Source organism: Bos mutus, chromosome 16 (genome assembly GCF_027580195.1).
Source record: "Bos mutus isolate GX-2022 chromosome 16, NWIPB_WYAK_1.1, whole genome shotgun sequence".
NCBI classification, from domain to species: Eukaryota; Metazoa; Chordata; class Mammalia; order Artiodactyla; family Bovidae; genus Bos; species Bos mutus.
The window spans coordinates 31,601,930-31,626,051 of NC_091632.1; the positions used below are offsets into that span (position 1 = coordinate 31,601,930).

Sequence of the window (24,122 nt, forward strand, 5' to 3'; positions counted from 1 at the left end):
TTCAAGTCAATGAGAGAGATCTATTTTGGAGAGAGAATTGGCTCTTCCTGCAACAATTCCACCACCACTAGAGCAGTGGCCTTGGCCCTGAGTAGGTTCCTCTCAAGGGTGGGGAGAAACAAACTGAAGTGTGTTCCTGATTTGCCTGAAAAAAATGTCTTGTTCCTTGGAAGTACCCACAGGATTCCTTTTGGAACCAAGTCAGGATGAGTCTCCAGACCCGACCCAGACTCTTGAACCTGGCAGCAGTGAGCCTGCTGAGGGATGAGGCCTTGGCCATCACAGCTCTGGAGTATCTGCCCATCGAACTCTTCCCCCCACTCTTCATGGAAGCCTTCTGTGGGAGTCGAAGTGAGACCCTGAAGGCCATGGTGTATGCCTGGCCCTTTGTCCGTCTGCCTCTGGGGGGCCTGATGCAAAAGCCTCACTTGGGGACCTTACAAGCAGTTCTGGATGGTCTTGATATCCTGCTTGCCCAGAAAAATCATTCCAAGTAAGTCAAATCCAGGTAGCCCAGTAGGTTGCTAGACATCATGAAGAAACACTTGGGGTCATGAGAGTGAATGGTCAAAGGATGGACCAGAAACTTTTGATGATGCCAATGAAGACTCTCAGAGTCCTTGGCTATTGCTGAGCTCACTTTGGGGAAACGCCTCCTGGCAGTGAGAGGAGTGCCTAAGATGCCAGGAAACCTAAAAGAACATGCCTGACATCCTTCTAGTGATTCTTATGGGTACTGGAAGCAGAGACTGAGGAAGGATGGAAGGGGAAAAGCAGGAAGGTGAGGCAGAGAGGAAAGAAGAGGGCAAGGCTGTAGGAATGTCAAGTATAATCTCAGGTGGGAAGTCAGAGTGTAGCCTCAATTCCAAGTCTGTGGTTTTATTCTGTGGTTTCCTTCAAACAGCCAATCTGCTGTTTCCCCACAGGAGGTGCAAACTGCGGGTGCTGGATTTAAGGAATACTGGCCAGGACTTCTGGAAAATGTGGTCTGGATCAAGTGTCCATGTGTCCTCAAGCTCATCAATGACACCAATGGCTGAGGTCAGGTCAAGGACAGAGCAGCCCTTGGCTCCTTTAGAGGTGTTCATAGAACTGCATTTCAAGGAAAGTATCATAGATGACTTCCTCATCTACCTCATTAGGTGGGTGGAGCAGAGAAAAGCTTCCATACGCCTGTGCTCTAATAAGCTGAAGATCGCTTCAATGTCCTTAGAAAATATTGTGCAGGTCCTGGGTATAGTGCAACTGGACTGTATTCAGGAAGTGGAAGTGAGTTGCGTTTGGCATCTGTCCACTCTGGCCATGTTTGCTCCTTTCTTGGGCCAAATGAGTAATATACAGAGACTCCATCTCTCCCACATCCATGGGCTAGCATTTGAAGAGGAGGAAGAGTATCACCATGCTGTCCAAATTACCTCTCAGTTCCGCAGGTTGTACCACCTCCGGGATCTGTATTTGGAGACTCCCTCCTTCCTTGAAGGCTGCCTGAACCAGATGCTCAGGTGAGTGTGCACCACTGGCCTGGTAACAGTGTACCCAACACTAGAAAGTCAAAAGCACTCCTCCCTTTGATACTGTGATATCATCAGTTCAGTTCAGTTGCTCAGTCGTGTCTGACTCTTTGCGACCCCATGAATTGCAGCACACCAGGCCTCCCTGTCCATCATCAACTCCCGGAGTTCACCCAGACTCATGTGCATTGAGTCGGTGATGCCATCCAGTGTGATATCATATAACCACCCAAATCAAGGTAGCGGCCCAAACTAGGATGGAGGATATGGAAAGGGCCACTCTTTTAGGAAGATACAGACTAAGTGTTAGGATGTACGGGTAGTAGGTATGTAATTTTTTCACTGGGCTTCCCAGGTGCCTCAGTGGGTATAGAACCTGCCTGCAGTGCAAGAGATACCGGAGATATGGGTTCGATTCCTAGGTCTGGAAGATCCACTGAAGGAAGGCATGGCAACCCACTCCAGTATCCTTGCCTGGAGAATGCCATGGACAGAGGAGCCTGGCCAGCTACAGTCCATAGGTTGCAAAGAGTTGGACACGACTGAAGCGACTGAGCACAGCACAATTTCTCCATTAGGAAGAGATATCTTTCCTAGATGACTTTGGAAAAATAGATAAGGGAAGGGGGACTTTGAAAAGGGAAATTTGCATTAGTCCTGAGCATTTCTTAATGAAAGTTCCATGCTCTCCGGTTTTGTGACTGCAAGGAACCTGTCTCAAATTCCAAGTCTGTAACAGGTTATCTTTTTATCCAGATAAGGTAATTAACATATAGTAAATGCATGATTCAGGAGATGATGATAATAGAGCAGGAGTCAAAAGAGATCTTAAAAATTGGTAGGTGCCTTACAAATAATGTAGGGATGTAAGTGAGCCACTGTGGACTGTTACTTCCAATGGATGTTGTAGGATCTTCCCCAAACTGATCCTCTATGCATATCACCCAGATGCCTTGAGATAAGGGTGTGTGTGCAAGCTCAGTCACTTCAGTTGTGCCTGGCTCTTTAAAACCCTAAGGACTATAACCTGCCAGGCTCCTCTATCCATGGGATTCTCAGGCATGAATATGGGGTGGGTTGCCATGCCCTTCTCCAGAGGATTTTCCCAACCCGGGATTGAATTCACCTCTCTTACGACTCCTGCACTGCAGGGTAATTTTTACCCACTGAGCCACCTGGGAAAGCTGAGATAAGACTGCCTCAGGTCAAATCATGTGCCTAAGTAAGCTTGAATAGCAAGCACTTTGAGTAAGTCTCTTTAAAAAAAAATTTAATTTATTTATATTAATTGGAAGCAAATTACTTTACAATATTGTAGTGGTTTTTGCCATACATTGACATGAATAAGCCATGGGTGTACCTGTGTCCCCCATCCTGAACCCCCCTCCCACCTCCCCTCCCTATCCTGTCATCTCAGTGCACCAGCCCTGAGTATCCTGTCTCATGCATCGAACCTGGGCTGGTGATCTATTTCACATATGGTAATATACATGTTTCAAGGCTATTCTCTCAAATCATCCCATTGTTGCTTTCTCCCATAAAATCCAAAAGTCTGTTCTTTACATTTGTGTCTCTTTTGTTTGTATATAGGTTCATCGTTACCATCTTTCTAAATTCCACTCATATGCATTAATATACTGTATTGGTGTTTTTCTTTCTGACTTACTTCACTTTGTATAATAGGCCCCAGTTTCACACACCTCATTAAAACTGATTCAAATGCATTCTTTTTAAGAGCTGAGTACTATTCCATTGTGTATATGTACAACAGCTTTCTTATCCATTTGTCTGCTGATGGACATTTAGGTTGCTTCCGTGTCCTAGCTCTTGTAAACAGTGCTGTGATGAACATTGGGGTATACAGGTCTCTTTCAATTCTGGTTTCCTCAGTGTGTATGCCTACCAGTGGGATTGCTGGGTCATATGGCAGTTATATTTCCATTTATTTAAGGAATCTCCACACTGTTTTCCATAGTGGCTGTACCAGTGTGCATTCCCACCAACAGTGTAAGAGGGTTCCCTTTTCTCTGCACCTGTTCCAGTATTTATTTTTTGAAGACTTTTTTATAGCAGCCATTCTGACTGGTGTGAGATGGTGCCTCATTGTGGTTTTGATTTGCATTTCTCTGATAATGAGTGATGTTGAGCATTCTTTCATGTGTTTTTTATCCATCTGTATGTCTTCTTTGGAGAAATGTCTGTTTAGTTCTTTGGGCCATTTTTTGATTGTATCGTTTATTTTTCTGGAATTGAGCTGCAGGAGCTGCTTGTATATTTTTGAGATAAATTCTTTGTCAGTTGCTTCATTTGCTATTATTTTCTCCCATTCTGAAGACTGTCTTTTAACCTTGCTTATAGCTTCCTTCATTGTGCAGAAGCTTTTAATTTTAATTAGGTCCCATTTGTTTATTTTTGCTTTTATTTCCAGTACTCTGGGGGGTAGGTCATAGAGGATCCTGCTGTGATTTATGTCAGAGACTGTTTTGCCTATGTTTCCTTCTAAGAGTTTTATAGTTTCTCATCTTACATTTAGATCTTTAATCTATTTTGATTTTATTTTTGTGTATGGTGTTAGAAAGTGTTCTAGTTTCATTCTTTTACAAGTGGTTGACCAGTTTTCCCAGCACCACTTTTTAAAGAGATTGTCTTTCTCCATTGTATATTCATGCCTCCTTTGTCAAAGATAAGGTGTCCATAGGTGCGTGGATTTTTCTCTGGGCTTTCTATTTTGTTCCATTGATCTATATTTCTGTCTTTGTGCCAGTACCATACTGTCTTAATGACTGTGGCTTTGTATTATAGCCTGAAGTCAGGCAGGTTGATTCCTTCAGTTCCATTCTTCTTTCTCAAGATTGATTTGGCTATTTGAGTTTTTTTGTATTTCCATACAAACTGTGAAATTATTTGTTCTAGTTCTTTGAAAAATACTGTTGATAGCTTGATAGGGATTGCATTGAATCTATAGATTGCTTTGGGTAGTATACTCATTTTCACTGTATTGATTCTTCCAATCCATGAACATGGTATATTTCTTCTATTTGTGTCATCTTTGATTTCTTTCATCAGTGTTTTATAGCATTTATATATGGATCTTTTGTTTCTTTAGATAGATTTATTCCTAAGTATTTTATTCTTTTCGTTGCAATGGTGAATGGAATTGTTTCCTTAATTTCTCTTTCTGTTTTCTCATTGTTAGTGTATAGTAATGCAAGGGATTTCTGTTTGTTGATTTTATATCCTGCCACTTTACTATATTCATTGATTAGCTCTAGTAATTTTCTGGTGGTGTCTTTAGGGTTTTCTATGTAGAGGATCATGTCATCTGCAAACAGTAAGAGTTACTTCTTCTTTCCCAATCTGGATTCCTTTTATTTCTTTTTCCTCTCTGATTGCTGTGGCCAAAACTATCTTGAATAGTAGTGGTGAGAGTGGGCACCCTTGTCTTGTTCCTGACTTTAGGGGAAATGCTTTCAATTTTTCACCATTCAGGATAATGTTTACTGTGGGTTTATCATATATGGCTTTTAATATGTTGAGGTATGTTCCTTCTATGCCTGCTTTCTGGATGGTTTTTATCATAAATTGATGTTGAATTTTGTCAAAGGCTTTCTTTGCATCTATTGAGATAATCATATGGTTTTTATCTTTCAATTTGTTAATGTGGTGTATCACATTGATTGATTTGCGAATATTGAAGAATCCTTGCATTACTGGGATGCCCGCTTGGTCATGATGTATGATTTTTTAAAATGTGTTTTTGGATTCTGTTTGCTAGAATTTTGTTAAGGATTTTTGCATCTATGTTCATCAGTGATGTTGGCCTGTAGTTTTCTTTTTTTGTGACATCTTTGTCCAGTTTTGGTATTAGGGTGATGGTGGCCTCATAGAATGAGTTTGGAAGTTTACCTTCCTCTGCAATTTTCTGGAAGAGTTTGATTAAGATAGGTGTTAGCTCTTCTCTAAATTTTTGGTAGAATACACCTACGAAGCTGTCTGGTTCTGGGCTTTTGTTTGTTGGAAGATTTTTGATTAGAGTTTTGATTTCCATGCCTATGATGGGTCTGTCAAGATTTTCTATTTCTTCCTGGTTCAGTTTTGGAAGGTAATACTTTTCTAAGAATTCATCCATTTCTTCCAAGTTGTTCATTTTGTTGTCATATAGTTGCTGATAGTAGTCTCTAATGATCCTTTGTATTTCTGTGTTGTCTGTCATGATTTCTCCATTTTCATTTCTAGTTTTGTGGATTTGATTATTCTCCTTTTTTTCCTTGATGGATCTGGCTAATGGTTTGTCTATTTTATTTATCTTCTCAAAGAACCAGCTTTTAGTTTTGTTGATTTTTGCTATAGTCTCCTTTGTTTCTTTTTTATGTATTTCTGCCCTGGTTTCTATGATTTCTTTCCTTCTACTAACCCTGGGGTTCTTCATTTCTTCTTTTTCTAGTTGCTTTATGTGTAAAATTAGGTTATTTATTTGCCTTTTATTTTGTTTTTTGAGGTAAGCTTGTATTGCTATGAACCTTCCCCTTAGCACTGCTTTTACTGAATCTCATAGGTTTTGGGTCGTGTTTTCATTTTCATTCATTTCTAAGCATATTTTGATTTCTTTTTAGATTTCTTCTGTGATTTGTTGATTATTCAGAAGCATGTTGTTTACCCTCCATATGTTTGTATTTTTATTAGTTTTTTTTTTTTTCCCTGCAGTTGACATCTAATCTTACCGCATCGTGATCAGAAAAGATGCTTGAAATGATTCAATTTTTTGAATTTACCAAGGTTAGATTTATGGCCCAGGATGTGATCTGTCTTGGAGAATGTTCCATATGCACTTGAGAAAAAGGTGAAATTCGTTGTTTTGAGGTGAAATATCCTATAGATATCAATTAGGTCTACTTGGTCCATTGCATCATTTAAAGTTTGTGTTTCCTTGTCAATTTTCTGTTTAGTTGATCTATCCATAGGTGTGAGTGGGGTATTAAAGTCTTCCACTATTACTGTGTTATTGTTAATTTCCCCTTTCATACTTGTTAGCATTTGCCTTACATATTGTGGTACTCCTATGTTGGGTGCATATATATTTATAATTTCCACAGTTTATTGTGATCCACACAGTCACAGGCTTTGGCATAGTCAATAAAGCAGAAATAGATGTTTTTCTGGAACTCTCTTGCTTTTTCCATGATCCAGCAGATGTTGGCAATTTGATCTCTAGTTCCTCTGCCTTTTCTAAAACCAGCTTGAACATCTGGAAGTTCACGATTCACATATTGCTGAAGCCTGGCTTGTAGAATTTTGAGCATTACTTTAATAGCATGTGAGATGAGTGCAATTGTGCAGTAGTCTGAGCATTCTTTGGCATTGCCTTTCTTTGGGATTGGAATGAAAACTAACCTTTTCCAGTCCTGTGGCCACTGCTGAGTTTTCCAAATTTGCTGGCATATTGAGTGCAGCACTTTCACAGCATCATCTTTCAGGATTTGAAATAGCTCAACTGGGGTTCCATCACCTCCATTAGCTTTGTTCGTAGTGATGCCTAGAAAGTGGGCCTTTCTAAGGCCCACTTGACTTCACATTCCAGGATGTCTGGCTCTAGATGAGTGATCCCACCATCGTGATTATCTGGGTCATGAAGATCTTTTTTGTACACTTCTCCTGTGTATTCTTGCCACCTCTTCTTAATATCTTCTGCATCTGTTAGGTCTATACCATTTCTGTCCTTTATTGAGCCCATCTTTGCGTGAAATGTTCCCTTGGTATCTCTAATTTTCTTGAAGAGATCTCTAGTCTTTCCCACTCTGTTGTTTTCCCCTATTTCTTTGCATTGATCACTGAGGAAGGCTTTCTTATCTCTTCTTGCTATTCTTTGGAACTCTGCATTCAGATGCTTATATCTTTCTTTTCTCCTTTGCTTTTCACTTCTCTTCTTTTCACAGCTATTTGTAAGGCCTCCACAGACAGCCATTTTGCATTTTTGCATTTCTTTTCCATGGGGATGGTCTTGATCCCTGTCTCCCTTACAGTGTCACGAACCTCAGTCCATAGTTCATCAGGCACTCTATCTATCAGATCTAGTCCCTTAAATCTATTTCTCACTTCCACTGTATAGTCATAAGGGATGTGATTTAGGTCATACCTGAATGGTCTAGTGGTTTTCCCTAGTGTCTTCAATTTCAGTCTGAATTTGGCAATAAGGAGTTCATGATCAGAGCCACAGTCAGCTCCTGGTCTTGTTTTTGCTGACTGTATAGAGCTTCTCCATCTGTGGCTGCAAAGAATATAATCAATCTGATTTCGGTGTTGACCATCTGGTGACGTCCATGTGCAGAGTCTTCTCTTGTGTTGTTGGAAGAAGGTGTTTGCTATGACCAGTGCATTTTCTTGGCAAAACTCTATTAGTCTTTGCCCTGCTTTGTTCCATATTCCAAGGCCAAATTTTCCTGTTATTCCAGGTGTTTCTTGACTTCCTACTTTTGCATTCGAGTCCCCTATAATGAAAAGGACATCTTTTTTGGTTGTTAGTTCTAAAAGGTCTTGTTGGTCTTCATAGAATTGTTCAACTTCAGCTTTTTCAGCGTTACTGGTTGGGGCATAGACTTGGATTACTGTGATATTGAATGGTTTGCCTTGGAAATGAACAGAGATTATTCTGTCGTTTTTTAGATTGCATCCAAGTACTGCATTTCGAACTCTTTTGTTGACCATGATGGCTACTCCATTTCTTCTAAGGGATTCCTGTCCCCAGTAGTAGATATAATGGTCATCTGAGTTAGATTCACCCATTCTGGTCCACTTTAGTTCACTGATTCCTAGAATGTCGACGTTCACTCTTGCCATCTCTTGTTTGACCACTTTCAATTTGCCTTGATTCATGAACCTAACATTCCAGGTTCCTATGCAATATTTCTCTTTACAGCATCGGACCTTGTTTCTATCACCAGTCACATCCACAACTGGGTATTGTTTTTGCTTTGGCTCCATCCCTTCATTCTTTCTGGAGTTATTTCTCTACTGATCTCCAGTAGCATATTGGGCACCTACTGACCTGGGGAGTTTCTCTTTCAGTAGCCTATCTTTTTGCCTGTTCATACTGTTCATGGGGTTCTCAAGGCAAGAATACTGAAGTGGTTTGCCATTCCTTCCTCCAGTGGACCACATTCTGTCACATCTCTCCACCATGACCCACCTGTTTTGGGTTGCCCCATGGGCATGGCTTAGTTTCATTGAGTTAGACAAGGCTGTGGTCCTAGTGTGATTAGATTGACTAGTTTTCTGTGAGTATGGTTTCAGTGTGTCTGCCCTCTGATGCCCTCTTGCAACACCTACCGTCTTACTTGGGTTTCTCTTACCTTGGGAGTAGGATATCTCTTCATGGCTGCTCCAGCAAAGCACAGCCGCTGCTCCTTACCTTGGACGAGGGGTATCTCCTCACCGCTGCCCCCCCGACCTTGAACGTGGGATAGCTCCTCTAGGCCCTTCTGCACCCGTGAAGCCACCGCTGATTGGACATGGGGTTGCTCCTCCCGGCCACTGCCCTTGGCCTCGGGTGTGGGGTCGCTCCTCTCAGCTGCTCCTGCGCTGTCGCAGCCTGGCACTGTTGGCCGCCGCCTCTGACCTCGGACGTGGGGTAGCTTATCTCGGCTGTGCTATGTGCGCCAGTTGCAGCTGCCCATGCTATGCGCTATGATTTCAATAACCTCAGGTATACAGATGACACCACCTGTATGGCAGAAAGTGAAGAGGAACTAAAAAGCCTCTTGATGAAAGTGAAAGTGGAGAGTGAAAAAGTTAGCTTAAAGCTCCATTCAGAAAACAAAGATCATGGCATCTGGTCCCATCACTTCATGGCAAATAGATGGGGAAACAGTGAAAACAGTGTCAGACTTTATTTTTGGGGGCTCCAAAATCACTGCAGATGGTGACTGCAGCTATGAAATTAAAAGATGCTTACTCCTTGGAAAGAAAGTTTTGACCAACCTAGATAGCATATTCAAAAGCAGAGACATTACTTTGCCAACAAAGGTCTGTCTAGTCAAGGCTATGGTTTTTCCAGTGGTCATGTATAGATGTGAGAGTTGGACTGTGAAAAAGGCTGAGCGCCAAAGAATTGATGCTTTTGAACTGTGGTGTTGGAGATGACTCTTGAGAGTCCCTTGGACTGCAAGGAGATCCAACCAGTCCATTCTGAAGGAGATCAGCCCTGGGATTTCTTTGGAAGGACTGATGCTAAAGCTGAAACTCCAGTACTTTGGCCACCTCATGCGAAGAGTTGACTCATTGGAAAAGACTCTGATGCTGGGAGGGGTTGGGGGCAGGAGGAGAAGGGGACGACAGAGGATGAGATGGCTGGATGGCATCACTGACTCAATGGACGTGAGTCTGAGTGAACTCCGGGAGTTGGTGATAGACAGGGAGGCCTGGTGTGCTGCGATTCATGGGGTCGCAAAGAGTCGGACACGACTGAGGGACTGAACTGAACTGAACTGATATTTATTATTGTTATATCTTCTTCTTGGATTGATCCTTTCATCATTATGTAGTGTTGTCCTTTGTCTCTTTTCACAGCCTTTGTTTTAAAGTCTGTTTTATCTGATATCAGTATTGCTACTCTTGCTTTCTTTTGGTCTCTATTTGCATGGAATATCTTTCTCCAACCCTTCACTTTCAGTCCGTATGTGTCCCTTGTTTTGAGTTGGGTCTCTTGTAGGCAACATATATAGGGGTCTTACTTTTGTATCCATTCAGCCAGTCTTTGTCTTTTGGTTGGGGGATTCAACCAATTTACGTTTAACATAATTATTGATAAGTATGATCCTGTCGCCATTTACTTTATTGTTTTGGGTTTGAGTTTATACACCCTTTTTGTGTTTCCTGTCTAGAGAAGATCCTTTAGCATTTGTTGGAGAGCTGGTTTGGTGGTGCTGAATTCTCTCAGCTTTTGCTTGTCTGTAAAGCTTTTGATTTCTCCTTCATATTTGAATGAGATCTTTGCTGGGTACAGTAATCTGGGCTATAGGTTATTTCCTTTTATCACTTTAAGTATGTCCTGCTATTCCCTCCTGGCCTGAAGAGTTTCTATTGAAAGATCAGCTGTTATCCTTATGGGAATCCCCTTGGGTGTTATTTGTTGCTTTCCCCTTGCTGCTTTTAATATTTGTTCTTTGTGTTTGATCTTTGTTAATTTTATTAATATGTGTCTTGGGGTGTTTCGCCTTAGGTTTATCCTGTTTGGGATTCTCTGGGTTTCTTGGACTTGGGTCGCTATTTCCTTCCCCATTTTAGGGAAGTTTTCAACTGCTATCTCCTCAGGTATTTTCTCATGGCCTTTCTTTTTGTCTTCTTCTTCTGGGAGTCCTATGGTTTGAATGTTTGGGTGTTTACCATTGTCCCAGAGGTCTCTGAGGTTGTCCTCATTTCTTTTAGTTCTTTTTTCCTGTCTGTTTCCTTTATTTCCACCATTCTACCTTCCATTTCACTTATCCTATCTTCTGTCTCAGCTATTCTATTGTTGCTTCCCTCCAGAGTGCTTTTGATCTCAGTTATTGCATTATTCATTATTGATTGACTCTTTTTTATTTCTTCTAGGTCTTTGTTAAATATTTCTTGCATCTTCTCAATCCTTTTCTCTAGTCCATTTACCTGTAACTCCATTTTGTTTTCAAGATTTTGCATCATCTTTACTATCATTATTCTGAATTCTTTTCAGATAGACTCGCTATCTCCTCCTCTTTTGTTTGGTTTGGTGGGCATTTATCATGTTTCTTTACCTGCTGGATATTTTTCTACCTTTTTATTTTGTTTAGATTGCTGTGTTTGGGGTGGCCTTTATGTATGCTGGAAGTTTGTGGTTCCTCTTTATTGTAGAGGTTGCTCCTTGTGAGTGGAATTGGACTAGTGGATTGTTAAGGTTTCCCATTTAGGGAAGCTTGTTGTTGGTGTTTTGGTGGGTGGAGTTGGATCTCTTCTCTCTGGAGTGCAATGAAGTGTCCAGTAGTGAGCTTTGAAGTGTCTGTGTCTTTGGTGTGACTTTGGGCAGCCTATATTTTAACTCTCAGGGCTCTGTTCCTGCATTGCTGGAGAATTAGCATGGCACTGTCTTGCTCTGGAACTTGTTGGCTCTTGGGTGGAGCTTGGTTTCAGTGCAGATAAGGAGGCTTTCGGATGAGCTCTTGTAGATTAATGTTCCCTCAAGTCAGGAGTTTTCTGGTGTTGTCAAGTTTTGGATTTAAGCCTCCTGCCTCTGGCTTTCAGTCTTATTCTTACAGTAGCCTCAAGACTTCTCCATCTATACAGCACAGATGATAAATCATCTAGGTTAATGGTGAAAAGATTCTGCACAGTGAGGGACACCCAGAGAGGTTCACAGAGTTACACAAAGAAGAGAAGAGGAAGGAGGGAGATAGAGGTGACCAGGAGGAGAAGAGGGGGAGTCAAAAGGGGAGAGACCAGTCTAGCCAGTAATCAGTTCTCTTATGTGTTCTCCACAGCCAAGAACACCCAGAGAAATTCACAGAGTTAAGTAGAGAAGAGAAGGAGGAGGGAGGAGACAGAGGTGACCCGGGGGAGAAAAGGGAGAGTCAAAAGGGGAGAGAGCAACCAATTCAGTGATCATATCCCTAAGTAAAAATGGGTACTGAAGATAGATTCTTAAAGGTACAAAATTGATAACAAATACCAAAAAGCAAAGCTTAAAAATCTAGAGTAGAGGTTAGACTCTCAAAGATAAAATATTAAAAATACAAAGCAAAATCAATCACAAAAACTATAACAAATATATATGAAATTTGCTTTAAAAATAGGGTCTTTTTTGAAAAGTAATAGTAAGTTTTAAAAATGAAAATTAAAGGAGTAATAAAGAACTAAAAAATTAAAAAGTGATAATAGTGAGACTGTATCTGGGAATTTCTCTGGAGCTGTTGAGGGCAGTGTGGAGTCAGTTTAGTTTCAGATAGTTCCTTGTTCCAGCTTATACTTCTTCTCAAGGTCTATAGGCCCCTTCCAGTGCTTAGTCAATGCTAACTACAGGGTTTTAATCTGTTGCACCTGTCACTTCCAGGGCGGGTCTCTCTTCTTTATTTTGGCTTCTTCTGTTTGCAAGTCTCTTCAGTTTCTAATTTCCACCCTGGCACAAGGGGGCGAAGGTGATCATTTATTTAGGCTCACTTGTTCAGTTGGGATATGGGGAGGGAGAAACACTGTAAACAAATATCACTGGCGTGTGTGGGGAATTTGCAGTGTATGGACGACACTGGGTTTGCCTCAGCTCACCGCAGCCTGTGCTTTCTACACTGCTCAGGCTCCAGGTTGCTCTATAGGGGAACTGTCCTAAGTGGGCCCTGGGTTTTGTGCACTTCTGAGGGCTAAACTGCTCAGGTTCAGGTTCTCAAGTATGCCGCAAAGGCACAGATTCAGGTGGGCGTGTGTTTTGTGCCCTTCCCAGGTCCAAGCAGCTCAGGCGACCAATGCTTGGTGAGTGCACTGTCCCGGGTGGCCAGTGTGTCTTAATCACCTCCCCGGTCCCTGCTCAGTTTCCTGGGTGCACTGCAAGAGCACCGTCTCAGGTTTGCCATGTGTCTCCTCTGGGGAGCTGATCTCTGGCTGAGACCCTCCTGGCAGATGTCAGTCATCCAGGATCCCAGAAAGACTTGGTTAGCAACTGGGAGCCTGCTCACAGTTTGGTGTAGGATGCCATCTCTGGGGCTGAAATTGCCCCTTGTCTTCTGACTCTGGCTGTTGCCCGCCTGCCTCTCTTCCTCTGGCGAGGGGATGGGCCGGTCCACAGCCAGCTAGCTCTCCTTTGGTGTTCGCTCAGCCCTGTGTTCTGTGAGTAGGCCAGGCTGCACCTTAGGTTAGAACTTTTCAAGGGAATGTACTCTCTCTCTCTCTCTTTTTTTTTCTGTTTCTGGCTATCCCACAGTTTCAGTTGCTATCTCAAATTAGCTCCCTCAGATTGTCCTCAGGGCATTCAGGCCCAGTCCTTACCCTAAGCATGCAGTCCACGCCTCCCTGTTCAGCCCCCACTCGGTGTAGCGGATGCAAACTTCTGGGCTACTTCTCTGCTGGGAGTTGCAGTTAGGTGCATATTCAGTGTTATTTTTTTTTCCGCCCTCCCGGTTATGCTGCCCTCTGAGATTCCAAAACTCCCCACAGACCTGCCAGTGAGAGGGTTTCCTGGTGTTTGGAAACTTCTCCTTCACGACTCCCTCCCCGGGACAGGTTTCCATCCCTCTTTTGTCTCTCTTTTTGTCTTTTATATTTTGTCGTATCTCCTTTCAAAGAGAATGGGCTGCCTTCCCGGGTGCCTGGTGTCCTCCAGCAGTGTTCAGAAGTTGGTTTGTGGAAATTGCTTGGCATTCAAACAATCTTTTGATGAATTTGTGGGGGAGAAAGTGGTCTCCCTGTCCTATTGCTCCACAATCTTAGGACCGCCCCTTAAGTATGTCTCTTATGACCAAAATTCAGTGACGCTCATACTTTTATTAGGGCTTCCTTAGTGGCTCAGATGGTAAAGAATCTGCCTGCAATGTGGGAGACCTGGGTTCGATCCCTGGGTTGGGAAGATCCCCTGGAGAGAATCTCCACCACAGTATTCTTGCCTGGAGAATCCCCATGGACTGAGGAGCCTGGCAGTCTACAAACCATGTGGTCACAAAGAGTTGGACTTGACTGCAGTTAAGCACAGCACAGCACGTACTTGGTTGCAACAAGATGTCAGGCTCTCCTGAATTTGTTTTAGTCTATTCCATTATGTTTATTCATCCTCATAATGAAGTGGAATATGTTTTACTGTTCTCGATACCTAATGAAAGAGAGTATTTGAGACTGTGTGTATTTAATCCAGTCACACAAGGAGGATGAAATGATTCTGGTTGAAATAAAATTGGGCATTCTGGGTTTGATCATTATCAGATAGTCAGACCACACTTGGCCTTGGACAGATCTTTTATCTCTTAACTTGAGGTTACAGTCCACCCCAGATTTTAAAAGACAGCTATTTTTCTCCCCAGGTGCCTGATGACTCCCTTGGATAACCTTGCTATAATTCACTCTCTCCTTACGGATTCAGACTTGACCCATCTGTCCCAATGTCCAAACATCAGTCAGCTAAAGAGCCTGGATTTGACTGGTGACCTCCTGACATACGCCAATGCTGAGCGCCTCTCAGTTCTGCTGGAGAAAGTTGCAGGCACACTTGAAAAACTGGACTTAAACATGTGTGGGATTAGTGACTTCCATCTTGAAGCCATCCTGCCTGCCCTGAGCCATTGCTTCCAGCTCAAGTCCTTCAGCATGTGTGGAAACCTCCTCTCCATGGCTATCATGGAGAAGATGCTGCGACACACCTCTGCACTGCCCAGTTTAAATAAAGAGCTGTATCCTGTACCTCAGGATAGTTTGCTCTCTAGGGGAATCCATCAACCACAGAGACTTGCACAGTGTCGGGCTGAACTGTTTGAGATTCTGAAGGATTTAGGACGTCCCAGGACCATTTGGATTAGCTCTATCTCCTGTCCACAGTGTGAAGGTCATGCATTCTATCATCCTGAGCCCATTATATACCAGGGAAATATCCTTGCCTAGTTGACTGCCTATATGACAAATTTTGTTGGATACTAAAAGCTAGTACAGAGTTGCATCATAAGGGAATAGAAACTCATGGTTTCAGATATCTTCTCAATGTGAATATGAGAAGAAAAAGTGATTCAGCAAAGGTGCAGGATTGCAGAGGGAAAAGTTGACTCTGAGAGGAAAAGGGGGCTTAGAGGACAAGTGTCCTAAAAAGCCAGAAAGATGAACCTAAATTCATTAGGTGGATTTGGAGCTTTTGACATATGAAGTTACCCATGGTTGGATGTTTCTAAAGATATGGTCAAAAATAAAGAGGCTTTCAGTGTAAACTTACTGCTGTTTCTCTGAGGTATTATTCAGTTTTCTCATTTTATACATCAGGAGTCTCCAGCCGCTGATAAAAGATTAAGGCACTGAATTGTCTATGATATGAAACATTACCATTTAATCAAGTTCTGTATTCTTTCTGGGTTGTCTCTTCCCTTTGCACTTATTTCCGAGGCTGATCACTGGGTTAATACACAGAAAGGGGAACATACTCAGTGTTCAATGAGCCATTGAAGAGCTCTTGGTAGAGCCCTCACTGCTGATTCAGATCATGATCCTGGACATGACCAGTCCTCATGCTTCTCCTGCTGTGTCCATAAGTCTCAGCCACTGCTGGGAAGGTTGGAGAATGCACAGGAGAGATTGGAGTTATCTCTCGGGATAGACATTCTGAGCCTCAGATCTCCTAGGCTACTTGCTTATAGATCAGACCAAAGGATAAAAATTACTTTGACAAGTAGGGATTGTTAACTTGGTAATAAAAAACTAACAGAAACTAGTTATACAAGGTTAGTACAAAAGTTAGTACAAGGAAAGAAATCTTAAAGATGAGAGCAGAAATAAATGAGATAGAAATGAAAACAATAAAAGAGATCAATGAGTTTTGTTTTTTATATCAATGAGACTAAAAACTGATAGCAAAATTGATAAACCTTTATCCAGACTTATCAAGAAAAAGAGGGAGAGGACTCATATCCATAAAATTAGAAATGAAAACAGATAAGTTACAACTGACATCACAAACACAGAGGATCGACAGACTCCCACAAGCAACTATTTACTAATAAAATGGACAACTTACAAGAAATGGACAAATCCTTAGAAAGGTACAACTTTCTAAAACTGAACCAGGAAGTAAGAGAAAACATGAACAGACCAAACACAAACACTACAATTGAAAAGTGAAAGTGAAGTTGTTCAGTCGTGTCCGACTCTTTGCGACCCCATGGGCTGTAGCCTACTAGGCTCCTCCCTCCATGGGATTCTCCAGGCAAGAGTACTGGAGTGGGTTGCCATTTCCTTCTCCAGGAAAACTGAAAATTTGAAACTGTGATTTAAAAACTTCCAGAAAACAAAAGTCCAGGACCAGATGGCTCCACAGGAGAATTCTATCAAACATTTAAAGAGTTAACACCTATCCTCCTCCTGTTTCATCAAGCTGTAGAGCAAGAAACACTCCCAAGTTCATTTTATGGCACCACTATCTCCCCGATACCAAAACCACACAAAGATATGCTCAAAAAAGAAAATTACTGGCCAATATCACCAATGACCATAGGCACAAAAATCGTTAACAAAACACTACCAGATATCAATAGAATCCAACAATGTATCAAAAAGATCATACACCATGATAACCACACAAAGATACGCTCAAAAAAGAAAATTACTGGCCAATATCACCAATGACCATAGGCACAAAAATCCTTAACAAAACACTACCAGATATCAATAGAACCCAACTATATCAAAAAGATCATACACCATGATCAAATGGGATTCACCCCAGGGATGCAAGGATTCTTCAGTATATGCAAATCAATCAGCATGACACACCACATTAACCAACTGAAGAATGAAAAACATCTATGAAAAAATCTCGATAGATGTAGAATAATCTTTTGACAAAATTCAACACCCATTTATGATTAAAATGAAAGGACAAACAAAACTGGTAAACCTTTAGCCAGACACTTTAAGTAAAAAACAGAGAAGATTCAAATCAATAAAATTAGAAATGAAAAAGGAGAAGTTACAAGTGACACCTTATTTTTATGAAAAATGTCTCAGGGAAGTAGGCATAAAGGGAACTTGTCTCAACATAATAAATATATGACAAACTCACAGAAAATATCATTCTTAACAGTGCCCTATTTCAGTGAAAAACTGAAAGCATTTCCTCAATGATCAGGAACAAGACAAGGATGTGTACTCCTGTCCCTATTATTTGACATAGTTTTTAAAGTCCTAGCTTTGGCAATCAGAGAGGAAAAAGAAATAAAAAATATCCAGTTTGGAAAATATAAAGTGAAACTCTCACTGTTTACAGATAATATGACTGTATAAATACAAAATCCTAAATATACTACTAGAAAACCAGTAGACCTCATCAATGAATTTGGTAATATTAAAGTTTACAAAGTTAATACACATAAATCTGTTGCATTCCTATATACTAACAATAGGATATCAGAGAGAGAAATCAAACAAATTATCCTATTTAGTATTGCATAAAAAGAATAAAATACCTAGAAATAAGACCTATCTAAGGAGGCAAAAGACCTGTACTCAGAAAACTATAAGGTATAGATGAAAGAAGTAAAAGATAACACAAACAGATGGAGAGGTAGACCATGTATTTTTTTTTTTGGAAGAGTCAATATGGTCAAATGACCATACTACACAAGAAAATCTATAGATTCAACACAATCCCTATCAAGTTACCAATAGCATTTTTTACAGCATTAGAACCAAGAATTTTACAAATTTGTATGAACACAAAAAAGACCATGAATACCCAGAATAACTTTGAGAGAGAAAAATATAGCTGTATGAGGCAGAAAAATGAGGCTCTCTGACCTCAGACTTTACAAGAAAGCTATAGCAATTAAACAGTATGGTACTGGCACAAAAACAGAAATATAGAACGATGGAACAGGATAGAAAGTCCAGTGGTAAACCCACACATCAATTGTCATCTAATCTCTGACAAAGAAGACAAGCATATACAATGGAGAAAAGATAGTCTTTTCAATAAGTGGTGCTGAAAAATTGGACAGCATAAAAAGAATAAAATTCAAGCATTCCCTAACACCAAACACAAAAATAAAATAGACTAAAGAACTAAATGTAAGTTTGGATACTGTAAAACTCTTAGAGGAAAGCATAGGAAGAACATTCTCTGACAATAATAGCAAGTATTCATTTCAAAATATACAAGCAGCTCATGCAGCTCAATACCAGAAAAATAAACTACCCAATTAAAAAATGGGCCAAAGAGCTGAACAGACATTTCTCCAAAGAAGACATACACATAGATAACAAACACATGAAAAGATGCTCAACATCACTCATTATCAGAGAAATGCAAATCAAAACCAGAATGGCTGCTATCAAAGTCTACAAACAATAAATGCTGGAGAGGGTGCAGAGAAAAGGGACCCCTCTTACACTGTTGGTGGGAATGCAAGCTAGTACAGCCATTATGGAAAACAGTGTGGAGATTCCTTAAAAAACTGGAAATAGAACTGCCATATGACCCAGCAATTCCACTGCTGGGCATACACACTGAGGAAACCAGAATTGAAAGAGACATGTGTACCCCAATGTTCATCACAGCACTGTTTATAATAGCTAGGACATGGAGGCAACCTAGATGTCTATTGGCAGACAGATGGATAAGAAAGCTGTTGTACATATACACAGTGAAATATTACTCAGTTAATAAAATGAACATGTTTGAATCCGTTCTAATGAAGTGGATGAAATGAGCCTATTATACAGACTGAAGTAAATCAGAAAGAAAAACAATAAAGTATATTAACACATATATATAGAATTTAGAAAGATGGTAACAATGACCCTATATGCAAGACAGCAAAAGAGACACAGATATAAAGAACAGACTTTTGGACTCTGTGGGAGAAGGCAAGGGTGGGATGATTTGAGAGAATAGCATGGAAACATGTACATTACCATATATGAAATAGATGACCAGTGTCAGTTTGATGCATGAAATAGGGCACTCAAAGCTGGTACACTGGGAAAACTCTGAGGGATGGAATGGGGAGGGAGGTGGGAGAGGAGTTCAGGATGGGGGACTCATGTACACCCATAAATGTATGGCAAAAACCACTAATATAAAGTAAATAGCCTCCAATTTAAATTAATTAAAAATATTTTTGGATCCACCTCCTGGAGTAATGAAAGTATAAAAATAAACAAATAGGACCTAAATAAATTTAAAAGTTTTTGAACAGCAAGGGAAACCATAAAAAAACAAACAAAAAACAGAAAGACAACACACAGAGTGGGAGAAAATATTTGCTAATGAGGCAACCAACAAGAGGATTAATCTCCAAAATATACAAAATTCTCATACAGCTCTCTCTCTATATTTATACATGTATGTGTATATATATTTATGTATATGTGTGTGTATATATATATATTTATATATATATATAAACAGCCAGTCAAGAAAATGGGCAGAAGATCTAAATAGACTTTTCTCCAAAGATGACACACAGATGGCCAAAAAGCACATGAAAATATGCTCAGCATCACTAACTATAGAAGAAATGCAAACCAAAACTACATTGAGGTATCACCTCACATCCTCAGAATGACCATCATCAAAAAATCTACAAGCAGTAAATGCTAGAGAGGATATGAAGAAAAGGGAACCCTCCCACACTGTTGGTGGAATGCAAATTGATTCAACCACTGTGGAACAGTATGGAAGTTTCTTTAAAAACTCAAAATAGAGCTACCATATCGAAATACCCATATGCTGGGAAAGATTGAGGGCAGGAGGAGAAGTGGGTGGCAAAGGATGAGATGGTTAGATAGCACCACTGACTCAATGGATATGTGTTTGAGCAAACTCCGGGAGATAGTGAATGACAGGAAGTCTGGTGTGCTGCAGTCCATGGGGTCACAAAGAATTGGACACAACTGAGTAACTGAACTGAACTGAACTGAACTGAGTAACTGAAAAACAACAACAACAATATGATCCAACAGTCTGCCTGTGCATGTCCTGGAGAAGATTGTTATATAATTCAAAAAGCTACATCCACCCAACTCTTCATAGCAGTGCTCTTTACCATAGCCAGGACACAGAAACAACCTAAATGTCCATCTACAGAGGAATGGATAAAGAAGATGTAGTACATATATTTGATGGAATATTAGTCAATCATAAAAAGGATGAAATAATACCAGTTGCAACAATGTTGATGGACCTAGAAATTGCCATACTAAGTCAGACAGAAAAAGACATATCATATGATATTGTTTATATGCGGAATCTTATAAAAGGGTATAAATGAAGTTATTTACAAAACAGAAGTAGAGTCGCAGATGTAGAAAATAAGCTTATAGTTACCAGAAAGAAAGGGGGATGAATACATTGGGAGTTTGGGATTGATATATACACACTATATTAAAATAGATAATGAATAAGGACTTACTGTATAGCACAGGGAACTCCAGTCAATACTCTGTGATGATCTGTGTGGGAAAAGAATCTAAAAAGAAGGGATATATGTATATGTGTTATTCATTCACTTTGTTGTACAGCTGAAACTAATACAACATTGTAAACCAGCTATACTCCAGTAAAAAGAAAAAAGAATCAAAAGTTCTTTGCCTAACAAAAAGAAATCAGAAACAAAAACATCTTCAGGGGCTATAGATAATATCATGACATGTTTTACAGATATTGAAATCCCTACCAGGTGGGAGAAGTTAATTTTATGCGGACCACTGGCAAGTAGACCAAAGGCCAGTTGAAAGCAGAAAGTTGATGATGTTGACTCTCAATTAAACACCACGTTCCCAGGTGGCACTAGTGGTGAAGAGTCTCCTGGCCAAGGCAGGAGATGCGAGAGATGGGGTTTTGATCCCTGGGTCGGGAAGAACCCCTGTAGTAGGAAGTGGCAACCCACTCCAGTATTCTTGCCTGGAAAATTCCATGAACAGAAGAGCCTGGTGGGCTCCAGTCAATGCGGCCACAAAGAGTCAGACACCACTGAGTGACTGAGCACAAGCACAACCAATCAGAAGGATAGCCATGAGCACACACCCCACAAGCCTCTCCCTCATCCTGTCTTTTAAAGTCTTTCCCTGATAGCTATCCAGGAATTTAGGTCTTCTGAGCAATAGTTGTCTCTGATCTTTGCTTGGCATCTGCAATAAATCCTGCACGCTCCTTCACCAATCCTAGTGTCAGAATACTGGCTTCATTGCATGCTGGTGTGCAGACCCAAGTTTGATTCAGTGAGGAAAAAAAAAAATTTTTGTTTTTGTTTGTGTGTGTGTGTTTTCTTTTTTTGTTATGCCCAAGTAAGACAGGACTATATTCTCATTGAAAAAATCCCAATAATACAGAGGGAATAAGCATCTCTACTGTACTTCCTTCTCATCCCAGGCCCTTCTTCAGGCTTCCCCATGTGGAGTACTTTCCAGGCTTTTCTCTGATTTTCTGTACATTTCTATGTGCACGTACAAATGTCTGGTATATCTTCCCTTATAGAACAGGCACCTAGCATGGTTTTGGTCACCTTGCTTTTACTCATTTAAGAGTAGGTCTCCCATTCAGTACTAAACCAGGCCTAGCTTCCAAGGTCAGACACTATCGAGTGCATATAGGATGGTATGCATTTTTTACTAAAATAATAATAATAAAATGAGAAATTAAAAAAAAAAAAAAAGAAGAGTAGGTCTCAGGAACTTGTCTAGTGGTCCAGTGGTTATGAATCCACCTGCCAGTACAGGGAACATGGGTTCCATCCATGGTCCAAGAACTGATATCCCACATACTGCAGAGCAACTAATCTGAGTGCTGCAACTCAGAGCCTACACCCCGCAACAACTAAAGCCCACCTGCCCTAGAGTGCATGTTCCTCACAAGAGAGACCAGCACAGCTAGAAGCCCACAAGCCTCAACTAGATAAAGTTCAGGCACAGCAATGAAGTGCCAGACTGTGCATTGCAACCAAGACCCAGCACAGACAAAAATGCAGTGAAAAATCTTTAAAAAATCTGTCCTCCTTTGTATTAGCTGGCATATAGTAGTTCAGAAAACGAATGTTCCGCAGTTTAACCTCTTGCCTGCTCCTGTAAATTTAGGTTGTTTCAATTGTTTCTCTGGGGCTTCCAAGGTGGAGCTACTAGTAAAGAACCTACCTGCCAATGCAGGAGACATAAGAGATGTGCGTTCGATCCGTGGGTCAGGAAGGTCCCCTGGAGGAGGAAATGGCAACCCACTCTAGTATTCTTGCCTGGAGAATCCCATGGACAATGGAGCCTGGTGGGCTATGGTCTGTAGGGTCAAAAAGAGTGGGACATGATTGAAACGACTTAGCATGCAATTGTTTCTGTTCTATCAGCCATAGAGTGAAAAAACCCTTATACTCACCAAAGCCTCTCTTTGGTTTCTCAAAGTTTCCTTCTTGTATTCTTTAAAACTTAAATTTGTATTTAATTGGAGAATAATTCCTTTATAATATTGTGTTCGCTTCTGCCATAAACCATGTGAATTGACTGTAAGTATACATATGTCCCTTTCCACTTGAATTTCACCCCCAAACCCCTCTAGGTTGTCTCAAAGATGATGATGATGGCCCTGCCCATCAGAACAAGATCAAATTTCCCCCACAGTCAGTCTCTCCCATCAGGAAGCTTCCATAAGCCTCTTATCCTTATCCATCAGAGGGCAGACAGAATGAAAACCACAATCACAGAAAACTAATCAAATTTATCACATGGACCACAGCCTTGTCTAACTCGATGAAACTATGAGCCATGCTGTGTAGGGCCACCCAAGATGGCCAGGTCATGGTGGAGAGTTCTGACAAAATGGGGTCCACTGGAGAAGGGAATGGCAAACTACTTCAGTATTCTTGCCTTCAGAACCCCATGAACAGTATGAAAAGGCAAAAAGATATGACACTGGAAGATGAACTCCCCAGGTTGGTAGGTGCTTAATATGCTACTGGAGAGGAGTAGAGAAATAACTCCAGAAATAATGAAGAGATGGAACCAAAGCAAAACACATTTCCGGTTATAAGATAAATAAGCCATGGGGATGTAATGTGTCTGTCACAGCACAGTGACAAATGTTAACAATATTGTATCTTGTGTTTGAAAATTGCTGAGAGAGTAGATCTTTAAAGTTCTAATCATAAAAAAACAAACAAACATGATTTGATGATGTGATGGATGATAACTTATTTCTTGTGATTATTTCACAATATATACATATGTCACAGGCTTCCCAGGTGGCTCACTGGTGAAGAATTTGCCTGCCAATTCAGGAGACATGGGAGATGTGGATTCGCAGAAGATGTGGGTTTCATCCCTGGGTCAGGAAGATCCCCTGGAGGAGGAAATGGCAACCCACTCCAGTATTCTTGCCCGCAAAATCTCATGGGCAGAGGAGCTTCGTGGGCTTCAGTGCATGGGGTCGCAGAGTTAGTCCGTCAGGACTTTGCGACTGAACAGCAACAACAAATAGTTGATTTACAATGTTCTGTCAGTTTCAGGGGTATGACAAAGTAATTCAGTTGTACATGCACATATATCCGTTATTCTTCAGGTTCTTTCCCCATATAAGTTATTAAAGAATATTGAGTAGAATTTCTCCTTCATACTGGACCATGACTGACCCTGGCCTGATTTCCAAGTGCAAGGATCCCAGAAGTACTTAAAGGGAAAGAAACCTTCTGTGAACTCAAAGGAGGGGAGGGGACCCGGGGGACAACCCTCCCACAACCTACACCCACTGAAAAATGACTCTGGTCCCATATGTATTTTGGACTGGGTGGGCTCTGGGATCCTCTCCTGCACAGGGCCAGATGCAGGTGTCCTGAAGCTGAGACTCCTCTACAGCAGGAACTTGGGGTGCATGGGGACCCCTGCCCCAGCTGGCTTCTGACTCTGCACTTGATAGAGGGGAGAGAGGAAAGGGCTCACCTGTACTCAGGGCATGGG

At 41.0% G+C, this 24,122-nt stretch overlaps 1 protein-coding gene across 1 annotated transcript; it reads left to right on the forward strand.

Moving 5' to 3' along the window:
- Nucleotides 1-206: 206 nt before the first annotated feature.
- Nucleotides 207-15,089, forward strand: LOC102266921 (PRAME family member 12). The gene is made up of 3 exons (XM_070384387.1): nucleotides 207-493; nucleotides 927-1,502; nucleotides 14,516-15,089. The coding sequence occupies exons 1-3, from the start codon at nucleotides 207-209 to the stop codon at nucleotides 15,087-15,089; spliced, it is 1,437 nt and encodes a 478-aa protein (XP_070240488.1).
- The last annotated feature ends 9,033 nt before the right edge of the window (nucleotides 15,090-24,122 follow it).

Coding starts and splice junctions, on each gene's coding strand:
- LOC102266921 (XM_070384387.1), top strand. CDS start 207: ATGAGTCTCCAGACCCGACCCAGACTCTTGAACCTGGCAGCAGTGAGC. Junction 494..926: donor GCCCAGAAAAATCATTCCAA/GTAAGTCAAATC, acceptor GTTTCCCCACAG/GAGGTGCAAACTGCGGGTGC. Junction 1,503..14,515: donor TGCCTGAACCAGATGCTCAG/GTGAGTGTGCAC, acceptor TTTTCTCCCCAG/GTGCCTGATGACTCCCTTGG.